A 23,148-nucleotide genomic window follows, 5' to 3' on the forward strand; every position below is an offset into this window, starting at 1 on the left:
GGTGGCAGTATTACAAGGCACGGAAAGGGCTCAACAGGTAGTGATCAATGGCTCCATGTCTAGTTGGCAGCCGGTTTCAAGTGGAGTGCCCCAAGGGTTGGTCCTGGGGCCGGTTTTGTTTAATATCTTTATTAATGATCTGGAGGATGGTGTGGACTGCACTCTCAGCAAGTTTGCAAATGACACTAAACTGGGAGGCGTGGTAGATACACTAGAGGGTAGAGATCAGATACAGAGGGACCTAGACAAATTAGAGGATTGGGCCAAAAAAAAACCTGATGAGGTTCAACAAGGACAAGTGCAGAGTCCTGCACTTAGGACGGAAGAATCCCATGCACTGCTACAGACTAGGGACCAAATGGCTAGGTAGCAGTTCTACAGAAAAGGACCTAGGGGTCACAATGGACGAGAAGCTGAATATGAGTCAACAGCGTGCTCTTGTTGCCAAGAAGGCTAATGGCATTTTGGGCTGTATAAGTAGGGGCATTGCCAGCAGATCGAGGAACGTGATCGTTCCCCGTTATTCGACATTGGTGAGGCCTCATCTGGAGTACTGTGTCCAGTTTTGGGCCCCACACTACAAGAAGGTTGTGGAAAAATTGGAAAGAGTCCAGTGGAGGGCAACAAAAATGATTAGGTGTCTGGAGCACATGACTTATGAAGAGAAGCTGAGGGAACTGGGATTGTTTAGTCTGCAGAAGAGAAAAATGAGGGGGGATTTGATAGCTGCTTCAACTACCTGAAGGGGGGGGTTCCAAAGAAGATGGAGCTCGGCTGTTCTCAGTGGTGGCAGATGACAGAACAAGGAGCAATGGTCTCAAGTTGCAGTGGGGGAGGTCTAGGTTGTATATTAGGAAACACTATTTCACTAGGAGGGTGGTGAAGCACTGGAATGCGTTAGCTAGGGATGTGGTGGAATCTCCTTCCTTGGAGGAAGGCCCAGCTTGACAAAGCCCTGGCTGGGATGATTTAGTTGGGAATTGGTCCTGCTTTGAGCAGGGGGTTGGACTAGATGACCTCCTGAGGTCCCTTCCAACCCTGATATTCTATGATTCTATGAAATATATGGGATGGAAGGTCACAATGGAGAGAGGAAAGAAGGAGAGTAGTATGCAGGGCAGTTGGAGTGAGACTGGAATGAAGAAACTGTAAGGGAATGGTTGGAAGCAGCTAGAGCTAATCAGTAGAAGAGAAAGTAAAAACTGTAGCAAGCAGTCTGAGATTACAATTGACATAGACATGATCAGTGTTCTGTGGTGTCTGCTTCTTGATTTTCTCTGGACCCAGAGCTGACAGTCCTGGAGTTGTCATGAGAGTGCTCTTAACAGAGATTCTTTCTTCACCAAGCCAATATGGCTAGAGAGAGAAGGAAGTTGGGGGGGGGGGAGGGTGTTCCTTCATAGTTCAGGGTCTGGACCAAAGTGGCAGGCGTAGTCCAAGCTATTTCTCATCTCTTCCCTTCCAGTGCTGCCATACCTGCTTGATCTATTTTTTGTCTTTGTCCCTAATGGATTGGGTTTCTCTCATGCCCACACTGGGTTTCTTTCTTCCCAAAGCCCACGTAGCAATGGTGAGACACTGCATGAGGCCCAGTGCCCCTGGACACCACGGCCACGTAGAGTCAGATTTTAAAGCCAGAAGAGATCATTGTGATCATCTACTGGCCTCCTCTATAACACAAGCCATAGGACCTCCCTGAATTAATTACTCACAAGAAAATCATCAAGTAACAAATTTTCCATTTATTTTGATTGCATGCCCACCCATCTTTTCCATCATTTTCTCTTTTATTTCATGTTTTACTTGATTTTGATCTCTTCCCTCATCATTAATTCATTATATGTATACTTCTTCCCAAATACATGCTTATTATTATAATTCTCAATTAGTATTATTTATTATTTGCATAGAGGTACCACATGGGGACACCAGATGATATTGGCACCTCACTGTAATAGCAATTATAGAAACACATAATAAAGGACAGATCCTGCTCTAATGAACTTACAATCTAAACTGAAGCAAGAAGTAACAATAGGCTGATCCAAATCCTATTGAAGTCAGTGGGAGTCTTCCCACTTACTACAGAGGGCTTTGAACCAACCCCCAGGTGATTGTGACACACAAGTATAAGGATAACAAAAATCAGATCATATGGTTATATTGGTTAGTTATTGCAGAACTTTAAGGTTCTTGACTGTTACAAGTGAAGTTTTTTGCGTAGTTAATTTTAAATAATAAAATCATCCTTACACTAATGATGTATAACCAAGCCATCATTTTTGAGTTGATTTCTGGTAGGGGTCACAGCAGAGGTGGAGTCTTGAGAACAGATTTGAAGGAGAGAGTATTGGCTTTGATTCATTGAAGGGGCATTCTGTGCACAAAGACAGCTTGAAGATGAGTGTGGGAGAAGCTGACAGGTGTGGGAGATGGTGCTTGTGCCATTGCTGAAGCAGAGAAAGGGGGAGGGAGTGACAAAATAAGTGATAATAGTGGACAAGTAGGGACAGGCAAAGTTGTGAAATGCCTTAGAAGTGTGGACAAGAAGCTTTAACTTTGATTGACTGAAACAAGGGAAATGAGTGGAGTGATTCAAGGAGGAAACTGATGCAGTCAGAGCAATGAACAAAGATGGCATTCAGAGCTGCATTTTCATTTGATTAGAAGTGGACAATGTGTCTGTTAGGGATACCAAAAAGGATGAAATTGCAATAATCAAGCTAGAAGAACTTTTCTCAAGCTTATCTTCCTTATAGTACTATATCTATCTTGTTATCTCTGTTCTGTTATACAGCTTTCTCAATCACAATAAATCTCTCTATATAAACGTACTGTATGTGCAGAAGAGGAGTTCATAACTATGGCAGAAATCCTGTCAAAGAGGGCATTTTTAAAAATCATAGGCCTGTTTTACAACTGGCACACTGATTGCATTTTCTGAAATCAATGTTGAATCGAGTGAGAGCTACCAATATAGCATAGAGAGGACTGAATGAAACTAAAAGGCAATTCTAAACTATGGTAGGCCAATAAAGTGAGAGAAGAACAGATTTGTTAAATATTTTACGGTAAATGTAACTCCACAGGGTACAGTTAATGGGCTACCTAATTATAATTACATTGAGACTTTCACTGGTAGCATTCTAGTTCACAGAGATCTTTCCTGTTCAGTAGAAACTAAACTACTTTCGTATGAACACTTTCAATTTGGAGGAGATCAATAAAATGTAATTGTATATTCTATGAGATTTTTTTTTTCAAACTGTATCCCAAACCAAAATGCCTTAGAGACTTAAATAATTCAGTTGGTGATGCATAAAATAATAGTGCAAGGGAGAGGTGAAGAGACATTGACAAAGGAGCAATTTTGAACATTTTCTGCATGGCTTCCAGGCTTGGTGATGCAGGCACTCTCAGCACATGAGTTTGAAACTTTCTGGATTGCAGAATACATTGGGGTGCTTCCATGCTTTGCCACTTATTTCTTTTACCACTGTAAACAGCAGACAGGCACTTACCAATGTCCATGCATGCCCTGTCCCAATGTAGAGAATTCTGATTCTTTTGTTGTATTAGCTAATTAGGGTAGATTCAGCAGTGTTGTTAGATATCGATGCACATTTTGCCAATTTTTGGTACCATTGAACAGCTTCTTACCTGAAGGTTTCTTGATCTTCACCAATATTGGTGTGTTTTGCTCTCTCTTTTCTTGCTTCAGATGAAAGAGATCAAGTCCTGCCTCAAGCTTTATCTATCTTGCAATGAATGCCGTGCAATAACCATACAATTATGATTCATGCATATTGGTGTTCAGAGTCAGAGCTTAGGTTAAAGGTTTTTAAAGACATAGTAGATTTATTTTGTTTTTATTTTTCCCCAGAGTGTCACTACAGGGTAGAGTTAAATGTGTTTGGCTGCCTCAAATTTGCATTTCCATGACTTAACATGTTTGAATTTCTTCTATCTTTAAGTCAGTTGTTCCTGGGTTTGTAATGCTTGTTTTTGGTTTTTTTTTTTAAAAAAAAAACATTAAAAACATCCCTGTGATATTTTTACCCTTAAGTTATGGATATATACTCAACATTTACTTCATTTTAAAGTAGATTTTATCTGGAAATTTCCTCTGTTTTTTAAAGTCACACTCAAAAACCCCATGAAGGAATAGTACCATATGATATTTCTAATAGTTAGAAAACATAGAGTATCTACCTTAAATCTAAGGGCCAGACTCACCAATACACTGTGACTGCTCAAAGTAGCCAGATCGTACTCACCAGTTCCCTCAGCTCCTGAAATCCACATTCCCCTGCACACACACATTCCAGTTTTCCCCTCTCTCTGCCCAGCAGAGGTGCCCACCATCTTCCTAAAAGGCTTGAGTCCCATTTGTCCCAATAATGAGCGGCAGTAACATTCTTAAATGTAGCTAATGCACCAGATTTCGGAGAGTTATAGCTATATGAGAAGTTTGCAGAGTCTGTGTTATTCATTATAAAGATCATTCAGGACCAAAAATTGGTCTGACACAGGGTGTGAAACTTCTTAAAAGGAGCATTTTTTTACTTTTACATTTTGAGAAAATTCTATCTGTGCCTAGAGTAAGAGCTTTCATTTTGTGGTGGATAACACTCTATTCCTTATGTGTAACTAAGTGGGTGAATCCCTGGTATAAGTACAAAACTCAACTTAAACTTAACTGTGGATCCATGAAGAGAGCTTCCATTTTTTTTTATCTCTGAAGGTGCCATTTGTGGTGGTTTGCAAACTGCAGGCACAATCCATTTAAAGAACCCTATACTTAGTTTTTTCTCAGATAATGTGGTCCTTCATATAGGGCTGGAAGTCCTTCCTAAAGTAGCATTAGCATTTCATGTTAACTAGCACAAATCTCACTTCCATCATTTAATCCTATATCCTCACATTCTAAAGATGTCAAATTATCCTCATTAGATATGAGAAGAGCAATAAAATATTACTGAGCCTGGACTGGAATAATTCGAATATTGAATGCAATACTTATCCTATATTATGTAAAAAAAAAAAGGCAAAAAATATCCAAAGTTAAAATATTCTAGTAGGTGAGAGCAGCTATCACTCAAACATATACCAGGGCAGATAAAACACCTCCAAACCACCCCTCAATCCACTCTTTCACTAAATGCTACAAGGTGGATATAGAATGTGGCCTTTAAATGTATAGTCCTGCGGTCAACTATGATCCCTTAATATCTATGCATGATATTTTTATATATTTAATTCCTATCTAATTTTCTGCTTGCTACTCACCAGCATTTTCAAATGTCCTCCAGACAGAGGATTCCCTTCCTTCATATAAAAGATTTGCCAGTTGGCATACATAGTGTTTGTTATCTAATACTTCTAATTGTTAGAACGTTATGTTGCATCTTTGGAAGTTTCTCTGTGAGTAAATACAGCTGCCTCAATCTATATAAGGAGAGCCTTGTTCCAGGAGTTTCAGCTGCCCTCTGTGACCATCATCAAACACGCAGACTGACTATGGTTGATGGTATTGCACCAGACATTGTGTAGTGAAGTTCCCAGATCTGGCTCAATCCTGAGAATCCATGAGTTTCAGGTGGCCCACAAGCAGTGTCAAGTAGGATCAAGGTATGCACGCCTTCACGTTTTGATGGAGAGTTGGAGAACAAGGTTAGGTGTTTTTGTCCATCCTGGTGATCTGGCCAAAGAGCATGCAATGCCATTTTTTAATATAATGAGTGACTGAAGGAAGGCAACGTCTCTGAGAGATTGTGACATCTTTTCACACTATTAAACCGTTTCATGCTCAGAATTTGATGCAGACCGCACATATTTTGTGCTGACACCATGCAAAAGATGGCAAGACCCATTTATCAAAGAACGTCCACTTTGCTGCATCCATTTGAACTCTGCTTGCCAGATGCCCATGCTTTTAAAAACAGTTGATGTATGCCGATGCTCACTGGTTCAATTCACTTTTGAGCAGTTCAGGTGGAATACCATCAGGTCCATCAGCATGTCCATTCCATAACTTTTGGATGGCTTTTTGTACTTCCTCAGGTGATGGAGAATTAGTGTTCACCCCTGGATCTACTGCCGTATGGTTTTCTAGGTCACGTAGCTCTAGACAGGCTTCAGCAGGTCCACAGTTCAACACATTTTCATAATGTGTTTTCCATTTGTCCAGGACCTCATCCATAAGTTAGCAGGGAGAGCCATCTGGTTTTATGACAAGGATGTTAGAAGGTTGTTTATGGCTACCATCCATGCTTGTGATGGTTTTGTAGGCAGGATGCAGTTTGGTGTTCTTTGGGCCGTCATCTGCTTTGTCGGCCAGAGAACTGACATATGTCAGACATAAACCTCGTGATCATATTTTTCCATTGCCAGGAAAATGTCTTTTAGCCCTTTACGTTCTTGGATATTTCTCTGCTTGGATGCTTCTGCCTTTTTCACTAATGTATCAAAAGCCTTTTTGGAAAGCCAAGGTTTCCTGTGCGATCACCCAATTATTCCAGCAGCAATATGTGATATAGCATTACATTTATCACTGAGGACATCTCCACATTGTCTGAAAGGGTACCAAGGTTACATATGCGATTCACAATGAACTGTCTGTATTTCATGGCTTCAACAGAATATTCAGAAAGATGCTGGATATTGTGTGCTGCTGAGGGCTTGTTTGTTATGGGGTCCTTGTTTAGGCATCTTAACAACCATCGCTGGACCTGGATTTTAAAAAGTGGATGTGCCATGAAATAAATAGACTCCATTCTTGTCAGTAATTTCTCTATAGTGAAGCACCAGCAAATTCAGACCATACATTAATTGTTCGTCAGCTCTCACTGCATCTTCCAACTCCTTGTAAGCTAGATGTTCACCAACAATGCAGTTCTGTGAGCAATAGCATTGCCAGTTCAAGCATATCAAGTATGGATTCTGTATATTAGAAGACAATTTTTTGATAAATGGTGCAGGAACCATGTTATCACATGTGTTGGTAAAGTATCTATCACAATGGGGTACTCAACTTGGGCTTCTGGAAGCTATCACAATACAAATAACAAATAATAAAAGTAAACCAGGGACTTCTCTCCCAGCCTGTAAGTAGTTTTAATTTTAGTGGCATGAAATTTGCAGCAGGGATGTTAACAAGAGTTTTGACGATAATTGGACTGGGGTCCCAAAATTCAACTTTTCAATTGTTTGATAATGCATATCCATGTGTGACTCAAAGCAAAAAAAATGTATGCACTCTCAGCACATTGGCTGGAATCCTGTAAGAAGTAATAGCTATTGGGGCTGTGTGTATACTCTGTCATGGAACTGAACATTTGGACTTGCAAAGTGGTTTGCAAAGAGCAGCACCCACATCCCTAATCCCACTCTAGAGCCTTTAACTCTCAGGCTCGTCATCACTTTCAAGCTGTATTTGTTTGCTGTCACTATCCGTCTTGGTAATTCTTGCTCAATCAAAATATTAATGTTAGGCCCTATGGCATTATGTGGTCCGGTAGGTCCCACTTCTTTTCATGCCCCCTTATTTGTCCAGTCAGAAGCTCTGGAAAATTGCTCCAAATAAACCCAATACCCATGTTAGATACCAAGCAATCTGGGTATAAGCATTATGTCTTTCGTAGTACCAAAATGTCTGTTACTGATCAATACATTTGCTATCATCTGTACCTTAAGGAGAATTATGAATCCAATGATTGTTCCTACTGTGCAGCATTTTCCTTAAGAGTACCTTACATCCAAGAAAGCTAGTTAAAAGCTTTCTTAATCTGTGTCTTGATAAACCAGTGCCATTTTCCTCAACATTGAAAAGTCAACACAGATCAGCAATTATCACACTGATCTAAGATGTAGCAGTATATCCCTATATTTAGTACAAACAATAACTGCAATGTCTCAGTGATTAGTGACTCTTTGAGAGATTTTCTGAGGCCCATACATTCTTGCAAAAGTTTCCTGTAATATTTCACTTTCATGTCTTGATAGTGAATCTTCACTAATTCTATTTCCTTTTCCAGCTTGTCACATCCCTTAAGGCCACATTTTCAGGGTTAATTTTCAAATGGTCCCATTTCCAAAACAGAGACATTTGAGATTCCCATTCTAAGGAGCTGGGCACCAATTTGAGTCTCTGTCCAACTATTAAAGAAATCTTTTCCCTTCAAATATTGTAGTCAGAGCCAGCTGTAGCCTTTCAAAAATTGCATCTCAGCAAGTTTAAACCACATGCTGTAGTATTCCTAAACAGAAATGCAGAAATGTTACAAAACCATTGGTAAGAAGTACAAAGACTTTCCGTCTAAGATTGTCTGAAGATAACAGTTCTGATTGTTTCAGCTTAAATAAACGATGAAGATTTATGTTTCTGTAAAGAGACTAGAAATACTTAATTTGTAATCATGCATTGAAAGGTGATCCTGTGACATGGCAAACACGTAAGCAGTAATTTTGTAAGTTAGGCTAGAACAATAATTATTTCCATTTGATATAATGGCTCAAAAGGGGATTTATAAAGAATGACACAAATGCAAAGAAAGAGGATGTACATCTCTTTTATGATAGAATCATAAAGTATTATGTGCTTTTAGAATATGCTAAGATGATGGCAAACAATAATGAAAATACTAGTTGATTTGAGTTTTAAAATTAATTGCATACATTACTGTGCAGCCTATTTTCTGATGTTAATTCAACTGACCCTTTCCCTGAAGGCAAGAACTTTAAATATGTTATGACCATTTTTAACTGTGAGGTCAAACCAAAGCCATAACTACCAGCATGTTACACCTTTTCCATTGTGCGAAAGGTTTTTGAAGCATTAATTAACAAATTAATGAACGTGTTAATAAATACCATCTCTGCTACCAGTCTAGAGGCTGCATCTGTAGAACATGTTGTAGTGGAGTAAAAATCATGATCAGCTTAATTTTTTATCTTAGTGTGTGAAACACTTTAAAACAATAGCCCTAAATTTTGAATTGCACTATGCAGGTGCCCTATGTTCTGGGGTGGGGAAAAGGAACAGGAGGATATTACGTTCTCTCCAGTGAACGCACAAAGACAAAATGCTGCTAATTCCCTCAGTGCTAAAGAGGCAAGTTAGCACACCCAATTGTGCTCCTGGGCTTCTGCACAATTTGACCCATTGTATTTTGTACTTTTCCAAAGTATTTTAGTATCATGGGCCAGTATCACTGGGCAAGTTGGTTAAATTAGTCTTTAACATACTGGTAACTGAGAAATTTATCTTTATATTTAATTCTCACTAAGTAGCATATAGCAATGGTTGGTGAAGGGAAAACAGTTCTTAAAGTAGTACTCAAGTTAATGGTTATAAGCCAAATTCCTCATTATATTTTAATGCATTTAATTTATGCTTATATTTATAAACAGTTCAAAAATATATTTAAAATGTTACAGTATTAATCTGTAATGAATATTTTATAATATTAATGTTAAAATTTATGAATGATTTTATAAAGCTATAAAAATCAATTGTGTTACTGAATCACCTTTTAAAGGATATTTGCAAGGCTGTTCACTGAAAACACAAATCTCAGAGGCAAATTGGGACACCTTTTTTGGGTTAACACCAAAGATTTGTGGATTTTTATATTCCATCTCTTCATAGTGAGTAATCTCGTATCTACCATTATTTAGATTGCATTAAGTAATTTTGTATTAAAAATTACCATGGGTTCTGTTCCCGTGGCTACAATTTCAAGCTCAACAGTGTGAAAATCACCTTTGGTGCTTTTCTCAAATTTGGAGACTCCTGGAATACACAAAGTCCAAAGATTATGACCACAGACACAATCACAAGTACAAAGTCTTATCTGTACTACAAGTTTTATTAAAGCAATAAGTAAAGTTACAATTACCCATGCATATAGAAACCCTACAAAAAAAACCATGCTCTGACTAAGACTAGTCACATTCACATCCTCAATGATATTCTAGGGGGCAATGAACCCGTCAATAGACAATCACTGATAGAGGGGTGGGTCCTCCTGGAGTTTCTTATGGTGCTGTCCCATGGGGTCTTCCCATTTTTACCCAACCAAGGAACCTCTTTTATATTGTGGTTCTGACCACACCTACACTTTATGCATATGCATGAGAATTTCAATCTTTTCCTTATCTATACTTCCACACCCTGTGAATTTTGGGGTGCCTAATTTTTCATAGGTTGTTTAGTTCCTCTTATTCTCATTAGCATCTATGCACAACATGTAGCCTGCATCAGGACAGGACATTCCAGACAACCAGGTGTCTCATGATCTTGGACAATACCTTGTTGTTTAGTGCAATGTAGTTTTTCGTAGCATTACCTATTGGCACATTTTTTACAGTAATCTTGTGACCTTACTGGCATACGGTTATTTCTAGGTCACCTACTCATGTCAAGCGTTCTTAAGCCTATGGCCTCGTATGGCTAAACTAAAATCTTACAGGCCTCAGCCAGTAGGTCTTACATTCCAGCAATGCTTTACTTATATACCTAATATATACTCATCACTCTTAAATACTTGTCAATCTTATACTTCTATAATCCTACAATTTAAATCTATTTAGCATACCTTGATTATATATGAAATAGCATATGAATTGACCATAACTCCACATAGCACAATGATAAATGGGTGATAATGAGCTAATGAACTACAATATTTTATTTTATCAGCCTCAGAACAATTAAGTAGAAATATGTCAAACTACTTGCCAAATATAACCAGATTTTACAATATTAGAACACCCATGTTCCAGAAGGGTACACATATTTTCTTGTCTGCCCTACTAAATGCCTGTAAACTGAATTGCGTAGATAAAATTGTGTTAAATAACGTTAACCTCTTTAAATCAAAATCCCTTTAAAAATATTAGAACAATGAATTTAAAGTCATCTTTTCATCTTGCATAAACTCTGTGTTATTAATGTGATGTGTAAAATGTAATTACTTCTAACTTGTTATACATCCAAGCTGATGGGAGATATTTGAGAGCCCATTGCACAGCATGCACTTGAGACAGCTAAAAAGTTTCTTTTTCCTGCAGTATCCAGTATGGAGATTTTTCCGATTCTGCCGTAAACTTCATTATAAGGAGAGCAGGGAAAATAGTGCAAACAGATTTCATGATTATATTTGTTTCAATATTAAATGGATTTCCTGAAGCCATATTTGTGGCAGTTTCATCTTTGTTTCTCTGATTATTCATGGAGAGCAAATGTCAAAACTCGAACAAATATTTGAAGGAACAATATTTTATATTTGCACAAATTGCAGCAGAAGATCTGCATGTGCATCCAGGCCCCTATCCAGCAAAGCACTTAAGCACATGTTTAACTTAAAGAACATAGGTAGTCCCATTGAAGTCAGTGGAACTACTCGGGTTCTTGAAGCAAAGTGAATGCTTACATGGTTCGCTGGATCAGGGACCCAGTCAGGTAACAGACACAACACTAGGTTACTGATCTTACCAAATGCAACTAACCAATTCAGGTTGAAAAGGAAATATGGAAAACTGTCAGAGAATTGCAGTTGAGCATTATATGAAATCAAATAATGCTTCATTTTGTAAAGCCACTTATCTGTGTCTCTTGTTGGCTGTGCATCTAGAAATAATATAATTTAACAATTATTAACATTGTTATTTATATCAGTTATTTCAAAAGTTCCAGCATTTGGTGGCATGATACTGGAATGAATAAAACCAAAGTATGGAAGTCCTGCTATAACATACTAAAGATATTACTAAAAATGAAATGAAAATAGTTCCGTATTAGTATGAATGCTAATGTTAATAGTCACTGGTATAATAGATCTTTACATACATTTGTGTTTGGCTTTTATTATAATTGTGTAACATTTACAATTTCATAAAATTGACTGCATGTTTAAATATTCAATAATAATAATAATAAGTGTTTGCAATTCAAACCTACAGTTTGTAAAATAGTGAAGGAAGAAAACGCGGTAAAAATGCTATGCAGAATGTTCACAATGTCATGCCAGAATACTGAGGACCTCTTTACCTAAAGCTTTTTGTTCATTTTGTAGAATGGCTCTTATTGTTTGTACCTTTTGAGAAGAATTTGGTTGTCTCTTTAATAGGTTACTGTGTTAACAGCTGTCATCCATTAATTTTACCATCTTAATTGGATCCTTTTAGATGTTCAGCCAACTGGTCAGGCACTCAGTGCGAGAGGCCAGCTCCCAAGAGCAGCAAGTCTGACAATATCAGTACAAGTAAGTGCTTCAGATTAACTACTACAGCTTGTAAAATATTGTTAAATTTAAAAATGATAAACTGGTGATATTTTAGTATGTGAGCGTATGAAGCGATGTGCTGCAGATTATATTTTTTAATGGCAAGGATTTTGCTCTTATTTCTGATCTTTGATTGACGTACAGTTCTACATAAAACATTTTGGATTACTGTCAAACTATGGCATTCTTTATATGCCCACTTCTTTAAACCCAGCATGAATTTTTCTTAGAAAAAGCAGTATCAAGTGACAAATGCTTGGTGAAATTCATTCCTGTGGAGAGACTCAGCACAAGACTTATGACCACTGAAGTCGCACTTAAAGCCACAAAATAGGGTTTAAGTGATTCACGGGTTTTGCATTTGTTCTCCCTGCACAATGGTGTAATTTACATACCGTGATAATAATCCTGCAAGTGAGAATTGTTCTTTTAAATAAAATTAATACACATGCAGATTAAGTAGAAGAAAACAGTATTACAATAATATTGGCACACGAGGGCTTGTCTACGTGCACATTTAGTTTGCAGCAGATGTGGAGGGGTGTTAATTTACCCCACACTAGCCTGTCACATGCAAACTGTCTATGTAGACCCTGCTGCTGTGTCCAAAAGTTTGTTAGTGCACTTTAATCTGCTCCCATTTCAAATGGCATAGATCAAAGCACCCTAACAAACTGCTAATGAGCATCAGCCGGGTCCACGTGGAAAGCTAATGCATGACGTGTACTGCAGGGTAGAGTCACTCTCCCCAGCTTCCCACAAACTATAGTCACATAGATAAGCCCTTAAATTGAAGACATGAGCTGCAGTGTTTTCAGTATGCGGGTGACACCCAGTTTTACATCTCTGTTACAACCAATCCAGCTGAGCAGTAGAACAAATTGTCCACCATTTAAATGAGCAACTAGCTGACTGCAACTCAGTCTAGACAACACAAATAATGCTAATTGGCTGGAGGAAGAAGAATTGGTAGAACTTATATCAGCACCTCTTACTGAGGGAGCGTATATGCCTTTGTAAAACAGTTGCTCAACTCTAGTGTGATGTTAGATCCTACATTGCTGCCTGGGAAGATGAGTATGGCCTTTTCTCTCCAATGTGTACCTTGCCACAATTATCCATGCCTTTGTCTCCTCAAGATTAGATTGCTGTAGTGCCATACAGAAGCTGAAGCTAGTGCAGAATGGTCCCCAAGAAATACATTGAATGGAAATACATTGAATTAATGCTCTGTGATCTATCCGGGCTTTCAATAATCTTCCAGGTAGAATTCAAGGGCATAATGGGAAGTTCTTTGTTGATATTGTGATTTTTAATATATGGGAGAGCTACTCAGAGCACTAAATGCCTTTAGCATTTTTACAAATATAAACAAAATATATTGCGTGTAATATTTTAATTTTTTACAAGGGATGTGTTGAAATTTTAAAGAAAATGTGTGACCTTCACAATGGAAGTGCATAAAGTATAATAATAGGCTTGAAGGGATACTTTCATTAGAACAGTATCTGTAATCCAAAAGTGTTTATAACAATTTTTTCTTTGTTTGCTAAACAGCAAACACAGAGTTTTGAAATGCAAGTATCGTGGATGAAAACATTCAGAATATATGTAACAACACCTACGTTGCCTTTTTCATTGTCAATATTTAACCTTCCAATCACTGTCTTCTTATTAGAAGGGTAAACTAAACTATACCTTTTAGTTTTGTTTTTAGCAACTTTACCTGGTCTGGAAATTGTTAGACTTAAACTAGTGTATTCAACATTATTTCTTTGCTGCAGGAAGCATTGCAATCATTGTTCCTCTTGTTCTCTTGGTGACTTTGATCACTACTCTGGTAATTGGTCTACTTCTTTGTAAAAGAAAACGAAGGTAAGTAATTTAATATTACTGTGCTTAAATTATGTGTGTCCTAAAAAAGAAAAATTAGAAATGGGGAGAAACACTTACAAATATTTTAATGTCTAGAAGCTGTCTCACAAACATCAGACACTTACCTCATATAAAAATGTGCTAGATGCTGTACAGAAACCTCGAAATATACAATTCCTTCCCCAGAGACCTTACAGTCTGTGAGCCCAATCCTGCAAGAAGAACAGGAGTACTTGTGGCACCTTAGAGACTAACAAATTTGTTAGTCTCTAAGGTGCCACAAGTACTCCTGTTCTTTTTGCGGATACAGACTAACACGGCTGCTACTCTGAATCCTGCAAGGACTCTACACAAGTGAATAATTGTACTCATGTTGTACCAATTCTAAGGAAGGGTAGAAGGGAGAACAGCAAAATAGAGACAATGGATTTCAGGAAGGCAGATTTTGGGAAGCTCAGAGAGCTGATAGGTAAGGTCCCATGGGAATCAAGACTGAGAGGAAAAACAACTGAGGAGAGTTGGCAGTTTTTCAAAGGGACACTATTAAGGGCCCAAAAAGCAAGCTATTCCGCTGGTTAGGAAAGATAGAAAATGTGGCAAAAGACCACCTTGGCTTAACCACGAGATCTTGCACGATCTAAAAAATAAAAAGGAGTCATATAAAAAATGGAAACTAGGACAGATTACAAAGGATGAATATAGGCAAACAACACAGGAATGCAGGGGCAAGATTAGAAAGGCAAAGGCACAAAATGAGTTCAAACTAGCTACGGGAATAAAAGGAAACAAGAAGACTTTTTATCAATACATTAGAAGCAAGAGGAAGATCAAAGACAGGGTAGGCCCACTGCTTAGTGAAGAGGGAGAAACAGTAACAGGAAACTTGGAAATGGCAGAGATGCTTAATGACGTCTTTGTTTCGGTCTTCACCGAGAAGTCTGAAGGAATGCCTAACATAGTGAATACTAAGAGGAAGGGGGTAGGTTTAGCGGATAAAATAAAAAAAGAACAAGTCAAAAATCACTTAGAAAAGTTAGATGCCTGCAAGTCACCCGGGCCTGATGAAATGCATCCTAGAATACTCAAGGAGCTAATAGAGGAGGTATCTGAGCCTCTAGCTATTATCTTTGGAAAGTCATGGGAGACGGGAGAGATTCCAGAAGACTGGAAAAGGGCAAATATAGTGCCCATCTATAAAAAGGGAAATAAAAACAACCCAGGAAACTACAGACCAGTTAGTTTAACTTCTGTGCCAGGGAAGATAATGGAGCAAGTAATTAAGGAAATCATCTGCAAACACTTGGAAGGTGGTAAGGTGATAGGGAACAGCCAGCATGGATTTGTGAAGAACAAATCATGTCAAACCAATCTGATAGCTTTCTTTGATAGGATAACAAGCCTTGTGGATAAGGGTGAAGCTGTGGATGTGGTATACCTAGACTTTAGTAAGGCATTTGATACGGTCTCGCATGATATTCTTATCGATAAACTAGGCAAATACAATTTAGATGGGGCTTCTATAAGGTGGGTGCATAACTGGCTGGATAACCGAGAGTTGTTATTAATGGTTCCCAATCCTGCTGGAAAGGCGTAACGAGTGGGGTACCGCAGGGGTCTGTTTTGGGACCGGCTCTGTTCAATATCTTCATCAACGACTTAGATATTGGCATAGAAAGTATGCTTATTAAGTTTGCGGATGATACCAAACTGGGAGGGATTGCAACTACTTTGGAGGACAGGGTCATAATTCAAAATGATCTGGACAAATTGGAGAAATGGTCTGAGTTAAACAGGATGAAGTTTAACAAAGACAAATGCAAAGTGCTCCACTTAGGAAGGAAAAATCAATTTCACACATACAGAATGGGAAGAGACTGTCTAGGAATGAGTACGGCAGAAAGGGATCTAGGGGTTATAGTGGACCACAAGCTAAATATGAGTCAACAGTGTGATGCTGTTGCAAAAAAAGCAAACATGATTCTGGGATGTATTAACAGGTGTGTTGTGAGCAAGACACGAGAAGTCATTCTTCCGCTCTACTCTGCTCTGATTAGGCCTCAGCTGGAGTATTGTGTCCAGTTCTGGGCACCGCATTTTAAAAAAGATGTGGAGAAATTGGAAAGGGTCCAAAGAAGAGCAACAAGAATGATTAAAGGTCTTGAGAACATGACCTATGAAGGAAGGCTGAAAGAATTGGGTTTGTTTAGTTTGGAAAAGAGAAGACTGAGAGGGGACATGATAGCAGTTTTCAGGTATCTAAAAGGGTGTCATAAGGAGGAGGGAGAAAACTTGTTCACCTTAGCCTCTAAGGATAGAACCAGAAACAATGGGTTTAAATTGCAGCAAGGGAGGTCTAGGTTGGACATTAGGAAAAAGTTCTTAACTGTCAGGGTGGTTAAACACTGGAACAAATTGCCTAGGGAGGTTGTGGAATCTCCATCTCTGGAGATATTTAAGAGTAGGTTAGATAAATGTCTATCAGGGATGGTCTAGGCAGTATTTGGTCCTGCCATGCGGGCAGGGGACTGGACTCGATGACCTCTCGAGGTCCCTTCCAGTCCTAGAATCTATGAATCTATGTAATTAGTCTCATTAACTCCTGTTTATTTTGGTCTAATTTCGGTTGTTGGGTTTAGTGTGTGGGTGCTGAGTGGTGCTGGTGGCCTGTGATATACAGGAAGTCAGACCAGATGATCTGGTAGTCACTTCTGGCCTTAAACTCTCTGAGTGAACAGATTACTCATGCGTTTAAAGGTTTGCAGGATTGGGCCCTAAAGAACATTCTTCCAAACAGAGCTTACTCTAATTCACTTACATTTGATTAATATCGTGATTTTACATAATATGTTATAGTGGAAGTGTAATCAACTTAAAAATATAACAAAATGTGTTAACATACTAGAAATTTAAAGATTCACAAACTCATCCTTAGCCCAGGTAACATTAATAGCTATATATTTTTGTCCCAAAACCTAACATAAAATTCTTGTTGAGTATTTTCAAATGTAAATCCTACAGACTAGACACATTCCCTATGACAGGAACACATATGTGGATGAAAAGTTAAATAAAGTCAAACTTAAATAAAGTTGCCCTTTCTAATAAACCATGTGTTTTTGCAAAGGTTACGTCTTCATTTTTTACAATGGTTTATATCTGGTTTGCACCTCATGTCAAAAGATTTTCAGATTTAGATGCTTTTGTATATCTGGACAATACCAGGCTTTTTCCTCGTCAACAAAACTTACATATCAGATAGTCCCGACTGAGAGCTGTAAAGAAATAAGTATTTACATATAGTATCTTCTAAGTTGGATAACATAAATCTCTGTATGTGAAACAATCAGAATGATCAGCTAGAAACCAATGTACTTCATGTAAAATAATAAAAATCCATATTTTCTTTTTATATCACCTACCTTATTTCTCTCATATTTTTCTTAACACTTAAAACATGAATGTTATATGAAAGATAAAAATGAAAGTATTGTACACATTAATCAGTGGAAAACAGTAAGCCAGTATATGTTTGTTTACCTAATGCACATGAAGATGTACCTATTGACCACCTTACAACTTTCTCTTAATAGACTGATTTGAATTCTTTTTCTTTCGATTTTAAGTTTGTGGGTTTAAAATTTCATTAGCACTCACAGGAAAATAATTGAACTCTAAAACAAATTATTCTTTTTATCATCATATATTATATGCCTGTTATAAAGGATCCAGTATTTAGTAAGAGGGTGCAAATATAGACCATTAAACTGATAGGCCCACTCTTAAGCCCACATTTTCAAATGTGGCCATTGATTTTAATTTCTCAGATTAATTATTTTGGGGCCTATTTTTCAGAAGTGTTGAGCTGCCATAACTCCACCTGAAAACAGTAAGTGGTTCAAGCGCTCAGCATCTTTCAAAATCAGACCCTACATGTCTCAAACTGGGCATCCAAAAATTGAAGGGCCCAAAATCAGTGACCACTTTTGAAAATGTGGGCCTCTGCCTGTAACTTCTGTGATCTATCTTATGATGAGCTGAGGTACGATGAGAAGCATGAAAGCAACAATTCTAAAATATAGGCTAGAAATTAATTGAAATGCATAGATATCTAATGATTTGTATGTCATTAATCATGGTAAGTGTTTAGGCTAGACCCCAGAGTTTAAATAGTGATAGAGAAACTAGTTTGGCTAAAATTAATACCTTAAAACCTCTTCTTAATTTAATTTATTTTTATTTGAAAATGTTTGTTTAACTTTTCTTCCCTGTTGAAAGGAGACCTAAAAGTCTTAAGAGACATTATTGTTTAACAGCTAAACAGTACAATAAGATACATGTTTTAAAAATCTTCCTGGAAGTGGATTTTTCTGTTCCACTATGTTTTGGGGAAATAGAATGACACTCTCACATGTCAGCTTGGATTTAAGATAATGAAGTGTTTTCTTAACTTAGAAAAGATAACTCAACCATTACCAGCCCCTAAGTCCCATCCCCATTGTTCTGTCACAATTCAGTAGAGTCTCCTGTCTAAAAATGACATCTCAAAACCAGGGCTTTCAACCCCTGCAGCTAAAAACTCACTCACTTATTTCCTTACCAACGAAAATAATTGGATTCACCCACAGGAGAACCTCAGATCTGTACTCAATTTTAAAGATGTTCCCCCAGATATAAACCAATTTAAAAGTTAAGCCTGCCGTCTCTCACTTGCACCTATGTTTGGGATACTCGAGCAAAGCTTTTCAATAACTAACAATAAGGAACAGGAGTACTTGTTCTTTTTGCGGATACAGACTAACATGGCTGCTATTCTGAAACCTAACAATAAGGACTCCATCCAGTTAAGTTTTGACAGACACATAACTTCCATAATGAAGCCATAGCTTAATTATTCCCAAGTTAAGTGCACATGGAGCTGCCCCCAAATAAGCAAGCAGATGACCCCGCTAACTCTACCAGGAAAGATAGAAACATTATCACTCCTCTTGTGTTCCTCAGTCAAAAGCAGAGGAAACTCTGCACTGATGGACTCTGCCAACTTTTAACTGCTGAAAACATCTCGTAATGAATTTATGAAGCTTTCCCGGGGAACTAGGGTGAATTTGGCCATACTGAGAGGGAACGTCAGGGCCACAACCAATGGGCCAGTGCATTGCATGAATCCACATTACTACAAACCCACTTAGAAGAGTAGTAACAGGCAACTTCCCCAACGTGTCCCAGCTGCACAGGTGCTCAAAGTGCTACTTTGTTTGGAGCAAAAATTTCACCATCCCCTTGATTTCCTGAGAGACCCTCAGGGCAAGGCTCCTTTATTTGGGTTTTCTGAGATACTTAGCTGTTAAATAATATTTGTCGTATGTATCATCCTTGGAGTGACTGGAAAATAATAGCTCCCTTTGTTTATGTATTCTAGGACAAAAACTATCCGAAGACAACCAATGATAAATGGAGGAATCAATGTAGAAATTGGTAATCCATCATACAATATGTATGAGGTGGGCCATGATCACAATGAAGGGGGACTTTTAGATCCAGATTTCACAGTAAATCCAGAAAAGGTAACATTGTTTTTGCAATGGCAAAATAGGGTTTATTTTATGTGATGTAATGAATAGCTTTACATTTAATTAGTGTGATTTTTCTCTCAAATTAAGAATTATTTATAATGGCATGTATTTTGGTTTGTCTATTCATTCTGTATGGTGAACACGAGTCAAGTAAAGTTTATTTAGTGAAAACATTATAGATATTATGCATTTACTGTTTTTCAGGTCAGTATTTATTGATGGATATTCTTTTGCGGTGGTCTGCTTTTTTCTAGATGTTAAACTAAAACTGAACTGTAAATTGAGAGAGGCTATATCATAGACTCTCTTGACAAAACTGAAGTACAAGATCATTATTAAAATCTTCTTTATCTAAATTTCAGATATTTTGTGGACCTACTGAATGGTACACTACGTTAGTATTTATTAGCTCTTATGCTTTGCAAATGTCAAGATGTTGCATTTGTAAATCTGAGCCTAATTTGTTGAAAATTATGTTTACTTCCAAAAACATAAGCCATTCAGAGGCCTGACAGAATAGATATACTACATCAAAAAAGGACATTGTCATTTTACTCTCTGTTATGTCATTTCTAGGAGCACTGCTCTTCAATGGTACAACTTCTGAGTGATGTGACACTGAATGGACAGGGTAATGGTGCAATAACTTTCTTAGAGCTATCAGTAATCAGATGCATCCTATGGGACAGCTACCATTCTGTGGCATATTTGACAAAGCAATAACTGGCTTACTGTTAGCTCTATGAATGTCACCACATTGTCACCTAGTCAATGTGCAGCATACCACAGGGAAGCTGAATATAAAGAATATCCACTGGCTCTTAGGCAAGTCGAATAACTGTATCATAACTGATTGTTAAGCCTGAATGTAATATTTGACAGAAAATGCTGTGCTGATCTCGTGCTGAATAATAAGAATCATCCAAACTAAAGCAAGTGTGTAGTTAAAGTTTTAAAGGCAGTTTTTATTGTAGAAGACCAGTTGTTGTTTTTAATCAGAGCACTGCTTATTAAACAATATGTCAACCTGCAAATGGAAAATTCATTATTATTAGCACAGAAACTAAAATACTCTGTTTATACACAGGCCAGGTATATAGGGGGAGGGTCCACTGCATTCAAGCTTCCCCACACAGCACCGCCAATCTACCTAAACTCTGATTTGAAAGGACCACTAACTGCAGGGGTGAGAAATGGTCATTCACTTCCCATGCTCATTCCATCATGTCCCCTCTCTGAGCAGAGTTTGCACGTTATGTTAGAATAGCACCATTTTTGTTCATGTTTTTCATTAGCAAGAAATTATTTACAAGTAGAAATAAAATTTCTATTTGTTATTACAGGTGCCACTACGTATCTATTTCATCTTTACTTGTCATGGTAACATGATCTAAAATGTAAAATTGAAAATATATTGCTTTATTTTATAAACATAAGTAAGTTATACCTTTTGTAAAGCTATATAAAAATGAAACCAAACACATAAACATACCAAATAGTGATAGGCATTTAATGCAACTTATCACAGTGAAATAAGATTCAAAAGTAAATGAAATTCTGTCCTACTATTTTAAGGGGAATTTGATATGCATTAAGTTGAACGATTTCTGTAAATCTTTACAAGTTATCAATGGATTGTTTAAATTTCAATCAATTTTATTGCAAATGACAACTAAGTTAACAAAATATTTAGCTTGGTTTCAATAAACCAGGGTTTGTGTGTGTGTGTATATATATATATATATAAATATATATAAGATTATTGAAAATTTTAAAACAATTAAAAGAGAGGGACATTCATATGCTTGATTCACCTTCATATCAAAAAATATATGTGTTCATCCTTGTCTCATTTGCATTATTGTATGATTGTAATGTGTTTTTGATGTAACTAAAATTCAAGTTATTTGGTCTGCTTTAAAAAACACAATATTGTCCAGAGAAGGCAACATGCCTTGTGGATAGGAGAACTAGAGTATAATTCCAGCCCTGAGATTGACTGAAATTACTTTAGTCAAATCACTCAAACCACTTTACTTTTCTGTACGTCACTTTTCCCCACTGCATAATAATAATATTTACCTCATACAGGTATTAAGGTATTGTTTCTAGTGTACTTTGATATTTCCAGAAGAGACAATATAAATGCTAAGTATGATTATTATTTTATTTGTGGTATTGGCAATCAAATGAAAACTCCTATCAATTTAAACAAAAACTACATTTCTGTGTCATCTGGAACTCCTGTAGTCATTACCAGGGAAGTGAAGATCTCTGGTCACTGGGGTTGCACAGGTATAATTGAAGGTAGAATTTGCCCCTAGAAATTACTACAGCAGCTGGTAATATATTTATGTTCCATTCATATAGAGGTAGGTTTTTTGTTTGTTTGTTTTTTTGTTCCTTTCAATGTGATTTACCTCTTTCTGTGTTACAGGGAAGTGTAGAACACTAGACAGTCAGATAATTATTTGTAATGGCAGGATAAGCAGTTCCTGGCTAATCTAAGTTACTATGATTGCTGCAGTGAGCCAGGCCATGGGAAAGTTTCAAATCCTGTCTTCTTATTTGACTAGGGGGAACAGAGAAATGAGGATTCTAAACCTTTGCTCTTTCTTGTTGGGCAAAAGGGCAGTGAAGCAAGCTAAGTAATATGAGTCTAGGTGCTACAGACAACAGGAAGCATTGTGATCTGTGAGGAATTAGGCACCCTTCCCAGTGACTCTCTATATAAAGTTGAGAAATCAGATGGGATAGCGAAGGCCTCTGTTGAGATAACTGAGCCATAATGGGTCATAAAAGAGGAAGTTCACACCCACGCCCTACACACTTTCATATTTGTAGTGATAGTTCAGTATTTTTATTGTGTATTCTTTGTATTTCGGTAGCACCTAGAAGCCCTAGTCATGGACCAGGACCTCACTGTGCTGGGTGCTGTACAAACATAGAACAAAAAGCTGGTCCTTGCCTCCAGGAGCCTACCATCTAAGTAAAAGACAAAAGATATCAGATACAGATGGCTGGGGGAGTACAAGGAAAAAATGAGACAATATTGGTGATAGGGAGTGGTCACAGCACACAAGCAGCCTGACCACTGTCAAGTTTTTTATAGGCATCATGGCAAAGGAGAGTTTTGATGAGAGATTTGAAGCTAGATAATGAGTAGACTTGGCAGAATTAGATTTTGTAAAAAAAACAATAATTTCAACAGATATCAATTTTGTAAGCTTTTTTAGTTTTATCCATTTAGTTGCCAAAAGTATGGGTTTTAAGCATTTTTCCTGTTTTTATCAATTTACATTTTCACAGTTGTGAGAAATTATAAGGGGGCTATTGGACAACTATTATTTAATGACAATAAAATCTGTGATTCAAAAAGTTAAAGCTTTATAACCATTACAACATAAATTTTCAAC

At 37.4% G+C, this 23,148-nt stretch overlaps 1 protein-coding gene across 1 annotated transcript in view; it reads left to right on the forward strand.

Annotated features, from left to right (window-relative positions):
- LRP1B (LDL receptor related protein 1B) overlaps nucleotides 1-23,148 on the forward strand; it is a 1,255,163-nt gene that overhangs the window by 1,228,560 nt on the left and 3,455 nt on the right. Inside the window, exons 87-90 of the mRNA XM_054044441.1 lie at nucleotides 12,190-12,266; nucleotides 14,072-14,162; nucleotides 19,579-19,723; nucleotides 20,820-20,918. Coding sequence (XP_053900416.1) covers nucleotides 12,190-12,266; nucleotides 14,072-14,162; nucleotides 19,579-19,723; nucleotides 20,820-20,918 — 412 coding nt within the window. The remainder of the gene's footprint in view (nucleotides 1-12,189; nucleotides 12,267-14,071; nucleotides 14,163-19,578; nucleotides 19,724-20,819; nucleotides 20,919-23,148) is intronic.

The sequence above is a fragment of the Malaclemys terrapin genome, chromosome 11 (genome assembly GCF_027887155.1).
Source record: "Malaclemys terrapin pileata isolate rMalTer1 chromosome 11, rMalTer1.hap1, whole genome shotgun sequence".
Taxonomy (NCBI): domain Eukaryota; kingdom Metazoa; phylum Chordata; order Testudines; family Emydidae; genus Malaclemys; species Malaclemys terrapin.